The sequence below is a fragment of the Chenopodium quinoa genome, unplaced genomic scaffold (genome assembly GCF_001683475.1).
Source record: "Chenopodium quinoa cultivar QQ74 unplaced genomic scaffold, ASM168347v1, whole genome shotgun sequence".
Classification (NCBI taxonomy): Eukaryota; Viridiplantae; Streptophyta; class Magnoliopsida; order Caryophyllales; family Amaranthaceae; genus Chenopodium; species Chenopodium quinoa.
In genome coordinates this window covers 123,847-139,315 of record NW_018745684.1, presented here as the reverse complement: position 1 = coordinate 139,315, position 15,469 = coordinate 123,847, and the positions used below count along the sequence as shown (strand labels likewise).

Here is a 15,469-nt window from a genome sequence, read left to right as displayed (position 1 = left end):
TTGCTCTTCACTTTGGTTTTTATTTATTTATTTGTATATGTTACTTTTATAATTTGTGTGTGGAAAGTCATTTATAATGTATTTCAATAAATTTAAGATCTTAAACTGTCATCTTATGGATTCGAACTATTCCTTGATCATTCCTTAGAACGCTTCAAAAGTTCAAAGCCTCTATTTCTAATCGATAGCTTACCATAGTATTTCTCCAAACCAGCTTTGGTTAGTCTTGTCTAGTTAGTGTTCGGGATTTGAGGGTTCATTGGATCAAAGTGGTGTCACGAGGACATTTTAACTTGTAGGATCTGGTTTTATTTTTTTTGGTGTTTAGAGAGCCACAAGAACGAAGTGAGAATCGATCCCGGGATCTCCTGGAACCGGGAGGATCTGATTTTATAAGACTGTTTCACTAATACTTCGTTTAGAAATGTCTGCACCATTTCTATGTTTCTATTTTCACGCTTGTTAAGTCATAACTTTAACCATTAATATCATCCTTTTAGGCTTTTGGCAAATATTATTGGGCGTTAGGAGGTGATTTCTGATACGATAAACAAATTACTAGTAATACTTTAACAGTTATTGTCAGCAGAAGCTCAGGTTGGTTTTAAAATGGTCATTATTTGGTGATACATAAGAGTAACAAAATTATTGCATTCATCACACAAAAGCAAATAGTAAATCTGCTGATATAGTTCAAACTCTTGAGATTAACCTTAAATACAAAAACTCTACTTCCGGATATATCTACAATGACAGATCGAGATGGATCATCTTCATGCGTACACGTGCAATGGTTTCTGCTTCTAATGACAAACATGATTACTGAATTCTATGATTTCAGTTATTGCCTTCATATGTTTCAGGCCTCAAATGGAAGTTGCATCTTTTTACTTATACCTTTCTTTTTCCTCCTCAAGAGCCTCTTAAAAAGTCCACCTGATGTAGGCTGTGGTTTCTGGTATGGTACAATAGCCAAAGGACCCAAAGCAATGTCATCGTTCATCTTCGCAACAATGTTACCAGTATTTTGTGAACCGGAATTATTGTTGGTACATATAATTTCCTTGGTTTTTGGTGATTCTAGTTGATCAGGTTCATCAGTATCCTCTGCTTGCATCTGGTCCAGCAGAGAGGACCTTTGGCTAGCTAGCTTCTTCTCAGATTCTGGGGTTGAGGTAACACCAGGAGCACTCCTAGTTGGAGTGGAGATGAATTTGTCGGAAACTACAGCATCCCGTGACGAGGCCATTGCTTGCAACTGCTTCCCTAAATGTAAAATGGTTTCTTGGCACTCTGCTAGCTTCTCTGAAGCTCCTGATATTTCCCATTCCTACAGACCATTTCATATTTCCTCAAAATTCAATAAGGAATAATGGAGCCATTCATATATACTATTCTATAAACATATCCGAACATGTATTTCCCTGTATGAAGTTAGGGGCATTTATTTTTGCTAACACCTTTTATTTCATTTTTGTATAAATATGCAGATGAAAGGAATATAACTTACATTTCTAAGTTGCTTTTCGCCTTGATTGAGATGTTCCATGGTATCCGCCTTTTGCACCCTGATATCAACAAATAAGTAATTCAAACAGCAGTTTTAAAAGCTCAAGATAATCCAAATTAATCAACATGATTGCAAAAGTCTACCAGAGTTCTGCCAAGTGCAAATGTGACAAAGACAGTAAAGTATACCTCTCTAGTTGGACCTGCAAATCGTGGCATTTTGCCTCCAACTCTTCACAATGATTCTCCTTATTCTTCTTTTCTTCCTGTAAGGATGCAAACTTTTTGTGGGCTTCATCCATTCTAGAATTGACTGCCAAAAGCTTCAAATTAAGATCTTCATTTCCCATCTTGTAAATTTCGAATTGTTCCTCGATCATTTCCTTAGAGTGCTTCAAGGCCTCTATTTCTGATCGCAAACTTGCAACAGTACATTCAGAATCCTGTAGTAGATTTCTCAAGGATTCGTAATCTAATGCATGCTTTGCAGAATCTATATCTCTTGGCACATTTTGCACTTTTCTGCCTTCAGCTCTCATATCACAAGAAGATTCACTTTTGTTTCCTGCTTCAGAAAACTGGGCAGAAACTCCCACTTCTGTTTCACTTTCACTTCTGGTTTCATCCCAATTCAATTGCTTCCTTATCTCATCCTTCATGCTGGAGACATCTTGAAGAGAGAAACAATGGTTTACAATCCATTCCAAGGCATGTGTAATCTCTTGAGTGAATGTTTCAATTTCGGCCTTTCCATTCAGCAAATCATCACAAATGCGAAGGAAGTTCTGCATAATAGAAGCCAGCTCAGAAGTTTTCCACTGGAAAACACGAACTGTGTAGTGACACTCATTCCTTCTGCTTGGTGTTTGTAAGGCATCAGGGTTTTCAGATTGGAATTTAATCCCATGAATAATCTCAACCAGCTTGGAAATCGATCTGTTCAATTCTTTACCTTCACTTTCTGAAGCTATAGGTACCAACTCTTTTCCTATGCTCTCAGTATTCGTGATAGACGAAATTTCAGTAATGGGCTTGTCAACACAAACTAAAGCATACTTTTCCATCTCGGCGAAGTCATCCATGAGATGATTGATGTCCGACATTCCAACAGATTTAGATGCCCAAGAACCAGCGCAGCTAACTTTATCATCACTGCCAACATCTGACATTGAAGCCAATGATAAATCATGTGATGATTTCATGGCACTCCTTGCATCCCTAATCAATTGATTTTTATGTGATTCATCAAGCTGTGCCTCTAATCGTGACAACTTTGAGGCTGTCTGGATATACATGTTTCTAGACACTTGAACCTCGTTCATCTTCTTTTGAAGGTTTTCCCTCAGAGTGTTGTTTTCTTCCTCCAAAACATAAAGTTTCTCAGTCAACTGATTGATCTTTTTGACAGGGGATTCAGAATTGTTGTCTACTCCATAGTCCAACTGCATGCTACTTCCAGTACTTAAGTTGGACTTTTTCTTCCTGTTGTCCGGTGAATCTCTTCCCAGCATGTCTACTTCACTCTTCATCTTTGCCAAGGCTGCAGGACCGGGCAACCTCTTTCTTACCAGAACACGAAGTCTCTGACACTCAGATTCTAGCTTAGCGATTTTCTTAACATTTTCCAGATGCTGCTTGTGACTTGCATCTGCTGTTCGACGATTAAATTCTCTCTCTTCATTCCGAATATCAACTTCCTTCTCAAGTACTCGTACTTCATATATCAACGAGTTGTTGTCTTTCTCCAAGTGTTCCAGTCTCGCCAACAGGTTATTAACATCACCTTCTACCTTGGCTTTTTCTTGATTTAGTTCCTCAATTAGGTGATCCTTCAGCAAAACCGCCTTGCAAAGCTGAGAATTTTCTGCATTCAATTTTGCTATCATTTGGTTCGATTCTTCTAACTTCTCTTCTAGAATCATTTTGGTCTCCTCAAGTTCCTCTGATGCCTTCAGCATAACATCATGAATCCTCTGCTCCTTATCTTCTCTAACAAAACGTAGCTGCTGCATACACTCCTTCAGCGCAGCATCCAAATGTCTCGTCCTTTCTTCACTGATGTCTCTCTCTTTCAAAGTTTCATCCAATTCTTCCTTCAGCGACAATACTTTTGCTTCTGCTTTCTCCCATCCTATATGAATCAAGGGGAAAAAATAATAAAAAAAAAGAGAGGAAAAAAAAAAAATATTAGTCAAATGTAAGGGAATGAATGACCATCAAAAATACATAAATTGCTTTAAAAGATGACATGCAGAGAACCTGCAAGGGCGTCTTTTGCTGTTGTTGAGTGTTTCTTCACAAGATCGTCTTTAGCACTACACTCGGCAAGGGTAGAAGAAAGTTTGTCTCCCAAGTCTTTAAAGTCTCTTTCCAGTTCTGCCTTTTCAGCAAGAAGCACATGCATCTGTGCAAAAGAATGTCAGAAATTCATGGAAAACAAATAGATGATTATGCAGATATTTGGTACCACAAAATTAAAGCCGTCTCAATGAAAGCAATATAGACTGATAAATATAACTGGTACCTTTCCTTGCAAGGTTTACAAATAGAGAATATACACATAATTAAGATGAAAAAGGAAAACATAGTTTGCAATGTGATCATAAGGCCCTTTTTGACACGAAAATACGCCAACTTCAGTATTCCACAGAAGAATAAGGCTGTTCATCAGTTGGGGTACTTAACTCTAGAGCCTTAGTCCACAAAGATTTTAGTATATACTCTTCGTTCCTGATTTCACACCCATCAAAAATGCAAATTCACTGGGTTATACCTTTTCCTCATTTTCTTTTGAAGCAATTTCCAACTCGGCCACCGAGATGGTTTTCTCCAAGGGCTTTTTCCTCCATAGCCATGATTTGTGATCTGTCATCTGACTAGCAAGCTCTTCTGATTTCTGATTTAAAAAAAAAAAAAAAAAAAAAAAAAAAAAAAGACAATTTAACTGAATCAACTTATAATTACAAGGATATATAACAGTATAATGACACAATCTTCAGTTACATACTAAAATTTGACTATAAATATTCTAACCAGCTGACAGTCTCAATCATTTCACATTTACAAAAAATGATGTTGGTTCAATAATGCAATTTCAATGAAGTCAATGATTCACTTAGACTGTTCATTACAAAGGATATATCACCGTGAACATAACCCCCCCCCCCCCCCCACAAACACACACACACACACACAAAAAAAAAAAAAAAAAAAAAAAAAGTGTCATCTAGGTAATAATTTGTAGCATACGCAGTATTTTCATACAAAGTATATTAGAGTAATGTTGATGTTAATACACATTTCTTGTGAATAAATCTCACCTAATATATCTTTTTAACTAGGTTATCCTCGTGCGATGCACGGTTAGAATTAATCTTTCTTGTAATTTATGTTCTATTGTATTATATTGTATATAAAGATTATAATTAGATATAAAAATAATTTACATTTAAGGATATATATAACCAAATTATTTACAATTAATAATTGAAATAGTCAAAAGAAAATTATCTAAGGAATGCATATTAATGAAATCTGAAGAAAAAAATACATAGTATATAATTAGCACCAATGCTTCAAAAAATATAATTAGCACCAATGTCATCAAAATTATTATTTTTGCTTCCGGCAATTACAATTTGTATAGTAATTTGTGGAAGCATCTATTTGACTTTTTAGTCAAAATTCATAAATAGTTTTCAAATTAATAAAAATAGAGTAGTTGAACTTTTAAAAAAATAAAAAATAAAGATGATGTCATTAAAGCATTTAGGCGGGAAATTGTTTTATGAGAAAGCGATATGTGTACAAATTTAGAGAAAGATGATGTCAGAATATTTTGTTTTAGTATTAGTTAATAGATATAGCATATATAGTGGATTGAAAAATGATGTTGACATCCATGTCCACTTGTTTATTTATATCTTGTACTCATTTTGGCTTTGTTTGATTTCTCCCCATTATATGACAAGCATTGGATACCCACTTCTTGTTGCTTAATTATTCCCTTTTCCAAAAGAACTCCATTTTATTTTGTTTATTTGGGAGGGGGGTTAAAGTATACACAGACCTTCTAAACCCTTAAATAAGGCCAATAATGGGGAAAGGTAAATGATTATTGGTGAGGCTTGAACCCGGGACTCGGCCACCGCATCTCAAACGGTCTCCAATTAGCCAAATGCATGTCTCCTTACATTATTGAGCAAATATATCCTTACAATTCACAAAACCCTTAGAAGTCCTAATGACCGACGAAAGCTAAAACCTCATTTTTCAATGACAATTTTACCCTTACGCGTTCACCAACTTTTACCCATTTTTTCTACCTAATATTGACCAATTTGCCTGTGAAAATGGATTTATATTTTTATTTTTTATTTCTTTTTATCTGATTCTCGAGATTAACCTGTTATCTCTTATAGAACTTAACATCGTGTATTGGATATAATCGAACTTAATAGTTAATATTATAGAAAAAACCATAACAAAAACGGACAAAACCCCCCAAAATATAGCATGGTCGGCCGGCCCAACCTTTCCATCAAAACCCATCATTGTCCCTCAGTTGACATAACCATCAAAGCTTGCAAATGAAAAAGATGATTGACATTTGACACTGCTTTTGACGAATACCTAAAAATGACAACTTTCTCTTCCTCATAAATTAATTTCTTGGAGCTAATTTCTAGGCTCTGGAATACCCACAAAATTAATATTAATATTGAGATGATTTATGAAATTCATGCATATCATAATAACTCAAAATGCAAAATTTGAGAGAAAACATCTCAAAAACTCTGCTAGTCTGAAACACAGTGCAAGTCAAACGACATTCCTACACTAAATTAATTTAACAACAAAATTTATGCTGTACAAACACTGAAATCAGCTGTCTTACACTTGGCTAACAACAGTTCATAATGTATGGTAATAATCCCAATAAAAAGACATCAAAATTCAATATTGATAACCAAAAAAAATTAATAATAACCGAGTAATTCAGAAATTCCAAAATCATGCAACCAAAATAAGGCATTACAATGAAAAACAACAATTCCAAATTTGGAAAACCAAGTTAAAAAATTTGCATGGAATGAAAAATTAACAAAAAATAGTTATGAATATAAATACCTGTAACTCGATGAATAGCAGAAAAATGACAGTGAAATTCCCTAAAGAAAGTGGAGAGAGAAAATGGAGACTGAGAATACAGAGAGAAGAGGAGAGAGAGAGGACGGAGTTATGTAAAGAGAGTAGCGCCGACACAATAAAAGAAAGGAAAAACAGGCGTGGGAAGAGCAGTAAAAACAAGGTTTATTATTTATTAATTAATTATGGAAAATTTGTCAAGAATAATACCACCTTTCACCGGTCTTCTTCCAATAATAGAACCACCTTTGGATTATCTCAAAATAACACGACCTTTGACATACATCTTCTATAAATAGAACAAAAAACCGGTAACCTATTTAATAGGTTACATTGGACACGTGTCGCGTTGTAATTTGTTAATTTTTTTAATAGAAAAATCTTAAATTTAAATAAATAAAAAACCATCTTCCTGTTTAGTAGCCCCCTCCACCTCCACCTCCACTCCCCTTTCCCCCTCCCCCGGCCTCCCTGTTCAGATCCTCCCCTATTAGCCTACCACTCACCGAGAACAACCCCCCCTCCACAGCCTCACCCTCGAAACTGCCCTCCATCCCACCCCCACACTCGAACAGCCACGTATCCCCACCCACACCCTCGAAATCGCCTCAAAGCCACCGCCTCGCCCTTAAAACTATCTCAAAATCATCGCCCTGCCCTTGAAACCGCCTTAAAACCACCACTCTGCCCTCGAAATCGCCTCCCAAACCATTTCCCTCACTTACTGGAAAATTGAGAGAGATTAAAACCTTTTCAACCACTTGCCGGAAAAGAAAGAGAGATCGAAACCTTATCCCCTACCAACCGAAATAGAAAGAGAAAGCTTGCGTGAAGGGGAGGGGGGTGTCGAAATCTGGGTAGGGAAGGGAGGGGGTTCAGAATCGGGAACAGGGTAGGGAAGGGGGACCGAAATCGGGGACGGGGTAGGGAGATCGGAATCGAGGATGGAGAGGGGAGGGGGCCGGAAACGCGGATGAGGACGAGACGGGGGAAAAGAGGGGGCCCCACGCTGGTGGTTTCCGATTAGGGGGGCTATTTTAAAAAATGGAAAATTGATATAAAAAAAAACTAATCACATTGTGACACATGTCACAAGTAACCTATTAAACAGGTTACCAACAGGTCACGTTCTATTTATAGAAGATGTGTGTCAAAGGTCGTATTATTTTGAGATAATCTAAAGGTGGTTCTATTATTGGAATACCGATGAAAGGTGGTATTATTCTTGGCAAATTTTCCTTAATGTTATTAATAAAAGGTGGAAAGGTGGATGATGTGTATTTTTAGCTTACTTCAACTGTGCAAAACGCTAGGTGCCCCTTGGAGATTTTAATGTGAGTGACACAATATTCATACCGTCGTATTACCTTTTTTTGTGATTTATAGGTAATAAATTTATATCATAGAGTTTTAAAAGCTTGTTATATTTATTGTGTTTTTTGTGCGGCTGATTATGATCACTTGTAAAAAAACAGAGTTACCTTTATAATACTAATTGAGTAACCCCTGTAATACTGACAGTGTAACTTTAATCTCTAGTACTCTTTATATTGAGTAACCTTCAAATAACAAAGTAGCCTTTATATATAAAGGCAAAGTGGCCTTATATTACTAAGTAACCTTATAAGTTATAGCCCTAACAAAATAGCCTGTCTATAACACTAATCGAATAACCTTATAATTACCCGTAAAGTTAGTGTTCGTTTTAATATATAATTTCAAAATATTATCTATTTATTTTTTTAACTTTTGCTTATTTGATTATTATAGATATGAGTCGAAGTATTGATGATCAGATTTATGCATTGATAAACGTTTTAAAAACAAATTAAAGGAAGCACGACAGAGTAATTAAAATTAGTTGTAAATGACGGAGGGAGAGAGGATAGGAAGGGGGGTGGGTGGGGGTATGTTCGGTTGGTAATGGAGGAAATGAAAGTGGAAAAAATGATGGAACTTGACATGGTAGTGATTTATGACCGCAATTTACTCCGTACTGCGTTAGATGTGATCCTTACTACACCGTACTCTATAAGCCTTTTCTTTTCTTCACATAAAAAACATACGAGTACTTTTTATTGTTCAGTTTTATTTAGTATAAAATCAATTTTCAATGGTAAAATTTTATTTAATAGAATTATGAGAAAGAATTAATATGTTGAAAAACTTAATTATATTTATAGTGTAGTGTTACAAGAGTTAGACCTAATACAAATATACAATCTCTTTATAATACATTAAAAGATACTGTATAAATGAATTAAACAATAATTATGAATCCAAAAGATAATATCAAAGATATTACATTATGATTATATATGTTAAATATCATAATAATCAAGCTAAGAGATATGTGATATCTTTAAATATCTTTAGTATAAACAACTTAATTTATAACATTGAGTCAATTTGATCAGTGTTACTCCGTAGTAATTTCGATTAATATGATTATATGTATTTTATTTTAATTTGGACCTTTAGTAGATCTATCTATCTCCACAGTAGTATTAATTACATCTTAAATTTCTTTGTCTTGTAATTATAATATGTTGAATTGTTGATATCCTTACGTGTTAACAATTTCAAAACTTTTGGGTGTACAACATACATATTTATTGAAAAATTTCAATTGTTATTTGCTAGCTAGCTTTCTGAGCCATAAATATTACAATGTCTTTGTGTGTGCAAAAACACTTTGCATGTACCATGCATAAGAAATTCGTGTAATCATGTATATACGCTATTACTAAGATGCATGCATTTCATATATTGACATTTATTATTGTTGATGTATAACTATATAAGATAAATGGACCAAAGACTTTTCCTCAAAAGAAAAAAAGATAAATGGATTATAGTCGATCATTAATTCAACCTAAATCTCAAGGATCAACTCATTTTAATTTAACCTTATACACACCCTATTTTAAGTATTTTCACAACATACATTGTATTAGGATCATAAGTTAATTATCACTTATTTAAGTTCAAGATTAATAAATTTAGGCATTTTTAAGTTAAGTTCAAAACTAATAATGTCTGATAACTATTTCGAGTATCTCTCCACAAGTACGTTAGGCTAATACGGTAATACCTACACATTATACCTCGTATAATGTGTTGTGTATGTAGTTTACGTAGGAGTGAGCCGGTGAGGGACCATGGTAGGATTTGGCTCAAGGTCCATGACTATGAAATTTCGTAGGAGGGACTTGAGTCACATAACCAAAAGGTACAAATAGGACAAAAACAAAATCATGTTTACAAATTAACCCCCCAAAAAAGTCGCAATTAATTAAAAGAAGCTTTATGTTCCTAATAAGTGATACCTGAACTTTAATTACGGGCCCGGAGTTGAAATATGGCCGTAGGCATCAACGATGCTTCGAGCTTTTCTCTTTTTTTATTTCTACCTTATTTTTTTACAGATTGTGGGGCCTATTGTTTGTGACAATATTATGGTAACCTTGAAATATCTCTGACTGATTATTTTACCTAACGACTTTTATAATTATTGATTATATCAATTTATTTTATTTTCTTTGAGAAGATTTGATTATAATTGTACAAATACATTTTAGTAGTGTAGTCTATAGTATGTGACAAAATCAATAGTGCGTAGGGGCCGTTGTGCTTGTGCATGACTAGTGCGTTATCTTGTAATAATGGCCATGTCCTCATGTTTTCTATTGTTGCTTCTCACAATAACTTTGGCCGTGGAGTGTTACGAATGGGTTTTGACTCTTGTTTGATCGAATTTTCTAAACTCAATTAGTTTTTGGACACAGACGATACCTTAAATGTTTAGAGTATTACGCTTTTTCATATTCAATTGTAAATTGAACTAATTAAGCTAGAAATATTAATGATCAAATATACGTTTTGAAGATCGCATACTTTGTATATCATAGAATAACAATAGTGATTATTTTTAAAGATAATACAAAGTATATTATCAATGTCATCAAGGTAGGTGGTAAATATGTAAAAAGTTACTAAAGTTTTTTTTTTAAGGAGTATTTATTAATACTTTGTAGCTTGTACAATACCAAAATAGTACAACTAGCACTGCCCTTCCAACTAAAATTTGACTTGGTCCATAATTAATCAAACACTTGACGAGATATAGACAGACAATGCAGCAAAAACAGTATATGACAGTTGTTGAAAGTTATAGAAAATTGCCTCTCCAGCTCACGTTATTAGGTTTCGCATTTTTTAATCAACTAACTAAAATAATACAAGTAAAAAACAAAATAAAATCAGCATAAATTTTAAGCAAAAGAGCTTAAATTATCTCTCATGCAATATTTAAATGAAAATTTGACTAACATACATAAATATATCTAGCTTAAACCCCACAGATATTGTTCTAGAGCAAAGTCATCCCACCATTTGTCTTGTTTTAAGGGAGTGATGAGCTAATTTTTAATTCAAAGCAATAATTTGTCCACTTCATTTGTTTTTTGTTGGAATGTTTAATATATCCCTCTCTTCTTTGTAATTACAACACTATGACTTTTATATTATTAACACACTCTATTTTAACTATATTTGATTATTTTTTATTAGCATAAGATAATTATATGAGATCTTATTAGATTAATCTCAAAGTATTTTTTTTATTTATTAAATTATAAATATTATGTATAAACTAACTTACAAAATGAAAGTCTTTGCAAATATTAAGAAACAGAGGAAATAATAATTAGGATTATGTTCCATTAGATAGAGAATATTATGATCCTATTATACATCCTAACTAAGCATTATAGAGACAATCATTTAGTTAGGTGTCCTTATCTTTAATTAGCTAGCTAGCTTATTGGAGGTCCTGCGACTTTCCACTTTGATTAGCCCATAATTAATTGATTAATTTGGTTGGTATCAAAATTATATCAGTCTTTTCAAAATGCTTTCTTAAGATGCACTCTATGTTTGCTTATTCTTTAATTTGTTTATCTTCAACATAAATTTGCTTAATAACGATTATTAGTATGTGTAAAGTGTAAACAATGTATCGCTATTCGACAAAAATTCTTACACTTTCATTTCGCAAAGTAGCTCGGAATTATGCATTTGTCTTTTATAGTTTCTACCTACTGGCGATGATGTGATCGACATCTTAGTTTGATCTTTCATTTCTTAATACAATTATATACTCCATGATTTAATTTAAATTAATCATAATATTTTGACTTTTATACTAATTATACGCAAGCATAAAGTAACTCCTCCATAATTTTTATCAATATGGATCAGAGTGGGTATTAATGATATCGACCAGTGTACTAGTTAAAACTGTTTCCAAAATATATAAAACAAATAAAGTGATACAATTCATCGAGTGAGCTAGTTATCTATTGATAGTCCAATAGGCCTTTATATCTATTGTAAATTTATAATTTTGAAGATATTATATTAGTTTGTTTTAACTTAATAAATGGTTAAAACTTGAAAGAATGTACATAAAATTTTATCTACGCGATGTAGGGAATGCACTCATGTAGCAAGTAAAATGTAAAAGACATAGATGGGAATTTGCTTTACAATCTTTTCTAGGTTGCTTTCCAATCTTCTGCATGGTACTTTGTGCTTCGTATGTCATAATTTCTAAAGTTTTTTCCCCAATTTTATTTTATTATTATGTTGAGATATAGCCTAAACTGTTCTAAAATATAATTTTTTGTTCATTTGATATCCTTGAATACATTTAACTCTAAGCACACCCGGATACATGTAAAATTTCTCATGACTTTAGCATAAAACATTTTTAACATAATAACAAGACTAGATATTCGCGTCAACGTAAATAAATTTTCAAAAAAGATTATGTATCAACTATAAAACGAAGGAAGTATATAGGCCTTGTTTGGTAGCTGATTGTTATAGGTGGTTATATTAGTTGTTTTGACTAGTGGTTGTAAGTTGATGGTTGTGTAAAAGTGTTTAGTTAATAATTGTTAATTTTTAGCTGTTTTAGTGTATGAAATTACTAAAAAGCTAAATGTTCAATAAGCTTATTTTAAATTAATTTCCTAAATGGTATTGTTTCGGGGTTTTCTGATGTCCTGCGGGAGAGTTACAATTCCGAGACTGGAACCGGACGCCTGTACCTGCAAAACAAAAGGATGCTCCGGATGATTGGAGATCCGCCTCCGACGGTCAAGTTAGTACTTGATTAAGGAGTAATTAACGCGGAAATAAAAGTGATTGGGTCTCTCTAGGTGAGAGTGTTAAATGTGCGTAATCCCCCTTAATGAGGATTAAGGGAGGTATTTATAACCTTGGGAAACGTGACAATCCTAGGTTTAGGTTAACCTAGGGCTGATTGGGATTCCCTTGGAAGTTGGGCCTAGGTGGCCGGTTTCTCCATTAGGCATGGAGGAAGCCACGTGTCATGACATAATAGGTCCAGGGTGGACAAATAGGCGTGTGCCACGTGGCAAACCCTGACAGTTCCAACTGGGGGACACTTGGTAGGACCTGATTGGCCCACGTGGCGCATTCCAATTGGTGGGAGCGAAATCCCCTAATCATTTGCCCCTCACAGGTGGCACGTGACAGGCGACGGCCTGCTACAGGTATCACCCGGCGAAAGGCCGAGAGATTCTCCCGCCCAATTTTTGAATTTTGGAAGTGACCCTTCGACTTCTCACTTCGCCTATATAAGGGGGGTGTTGACTTCAGTCATTTTCACATTTTTTTTAGAGAGAACATTCGGACCCCTGAACTTGCTCTGACATTTCGGACCCTTTCTGCCTACCGCCTGCTCTGACAAACCGACTACACAAGATTTCCAAAACTCCGTCAACTTCACTCGTTCAGGTAACCGTCGGTTCTCTTACTCTTAATTTTTTCTTTATTTTATTTTTTTGAAATGGCACCACGGAAGCACACGACACGACCTAGGTTAGTGATCAGCCGGTCACCGGGGACGGCTGAATCTAGGACTAGGAGTGCCGCCTGCCCTTTTCCGGACCCATCTTTGCCCTTTATACAAAGTCCGACTGTTTCTGTGTCTATGCAGAACATGATGACCAGAACAAAAAGAACTGCTAGGATTTCGAACTCAGACGGCTCCTCCCACAGGGTGCCGATTAGTGAAACATCTGACCAGGCGCCAGATGTGGAAGTGAACCAAAGGGGCTTGAAAGCCGACAGTTCTGAGGGAGGAGTCAAAGTGACCCCTTCCAATTTTACAGTTGACAAGTCTACATTCTCTCCTGCTTCTTTTGAAGGAGAGGAGGCGGGCCCCTCTGGGAGAGGGGAGGAGTCGTCCTCTTCGGACTCGTCAGAGGATGAATCCGAGTCTAACTCTTCTGGTCATGCTTCTCTGGACACAGAAGAGAAAAACAGCCGCCTACAAGAGGCGAGACTTTCTCACGCAGTTGAGAAGGGGGACAATTGGGCGGAGCCATCCGCCTCTTACCGAGAGCAGAATACCCCCTACTACTGCACTGTCCCACGGGGCCGGATCACGGCCATGCAAGAGAAAGTGGGGAACTTTATTGCGAACCACACAATGGGCCCCGGCTTTTTAGTTTTCGTGCCGGATCCAGAAGACACAGTCGTCTGGCCGGCTGGTACTAGTTATGATGGAGCCTGCTTTGGCTGCTACGAGGCGGCCATCAGGGCTGGGCTGCGCTTCCCATTACATCCGGCTGTTCAGCGGATCTTGGATGGGTATGAGTTGGGGTTATGGCAGTTAGCCCCAAACTCCTGGGTCAACGTACTCGGCTATGTGGCCGGGTGCGAACTGCACGGGGTGGAGCCAAACTTCGAGGCTTTCGCCCACATGAACTACCTCAGCCGGACCCCTAAGGCAGGCGATACCGGCTGGTATCAATTGACGAGCCACAGAGGCTACCTCATGACAAGAGGTAAAGCAAACAAGTGGAAGGATTGGCGAAACATCTTCCTTATCATTGAAAGTTCAGACATAGAGCTGAACAAGCGCTTCAACAAGTGGAACAGGAATCCGCCTCTTCTTGCAGGCGGCCGCAGCATGCCGCCTGTTCCCCCCAAAGCCAAGAAAGAGATCCTGGATAAAGGACTCTTTAAAGTAGAGTCGAGGGTCGACTCTACTACAGGGGTACGAGAGCAAGTACCCCTGTACTGCGTCCCGAGCTTCAAATGGCTCTATGACGAGTACTTTCTGGCCGCCTGTGGCCTTAGCAGTCGGTGTTCAAGAGGTAGCCGGCCTGTCGAATACTCTGTTTTTCCATGCATTACTGTTATGACTTTTTATTAACTTTGCTATTTGTTTTTGCAGCGGACGCCATGAGCAAAATTACCGCCTCTAAGACTGCGGCGGCCATGTTGCGAGCCTCCATCATGCAACAATCCTCAACCGACTCCCCCAACAAGGGGGCGCCCTTGGTGAGCTTCGAACCTTTCACTCTCTTTTTGAAGTTGGGTTTATGAATATACTGACCGAGTGTTTTTTTTTTTTAGTCGGGCACTCCAAGAGCCTCTTCTTCCCAACAGCCGGACTCCAAGACCCGGAGGACGACTGTTGCGAGCTCTCCTGGTTCTGCCAGGAAACATGCGGCGGCTGAGAAACAGCCGTCCACTCCTTCTAAAACTCCAATCGGGCCGCCTAGAAGTATGAAGTTGTCCTTGTGAATTTAGACTTGCTCCCTTCTTTACTAGGTCTAACTCGTTTGTTTATGATTGATGCAGCCGGCCCTCAGGAGCCGGACTTGGTCGAGGTGTCCAAGTCTATGATCAAAGTCGTTCCTCCAGCTGAAAGGGAGGCGGTCAGGGGTGTCGGCACCCTTGACCTAGACGGGATTGCAAGGGTCCTTGC

General features: G+C 36.6%; 1 protein-coding gene across 1 annotated transcript; it reads right to left on the bottom strand.

Moving 5' to 3' along the window:
- Nucleotides 1-598: 598 nt before the first annotated feature.
- LOC110718217 (filament-like plant protein 7) lies at nt 599-6,796 on the bottom strand. The gene is made up of 6 exons (XM_021897026.1): nt 6,640-6,796; nt 4,283-4,405; nt 3,769-3,913; nt 1,699-3,640; nt 1,511-1,568; nt 599-1,330 (listed from the first exon to the last, which is right to left on the bottom strand). Exons 2-6 carry the CDS (start codon nt 4,379-4,381, stop codon nt 860-862), a joined length of 2,715 nt encoding a protein of 904 aa, XP_021752718.1. The 5' UTR covers nt 4,382-4,405; nt 6,640-6,796; the 3' UTR covers nt 599-859.
- Between the last annotated feature and the right edge of the window lie 8,673 nt (nt 6,797-15,469).

Excerpts from the sequence above, each read along its gene's own strand:
- LOC110718217 (XM_021897026.1), bottom strand. The coding sequence starts at position 4,381 with ATGACAGATCACAAATCATGGCTATGGAGGAAAAAGCCCTTGGAGAAA. Across the intron at positions 3,641-3,768 it reads AGCAAAAGACGCCCTTGCAG|GATGGGAGAAAGCAGAAGCA; the intron begins GTTCTCTGCATG and ends TGATTCATATAG. Across the intron at positions 1,331-1,510 it reads GCGAAAAGCAACTTAGAAAT|GAATGGGAAATATCAGGAGC; the intron begins GTAAGTTATATT and ends AATGGTCTGTAG.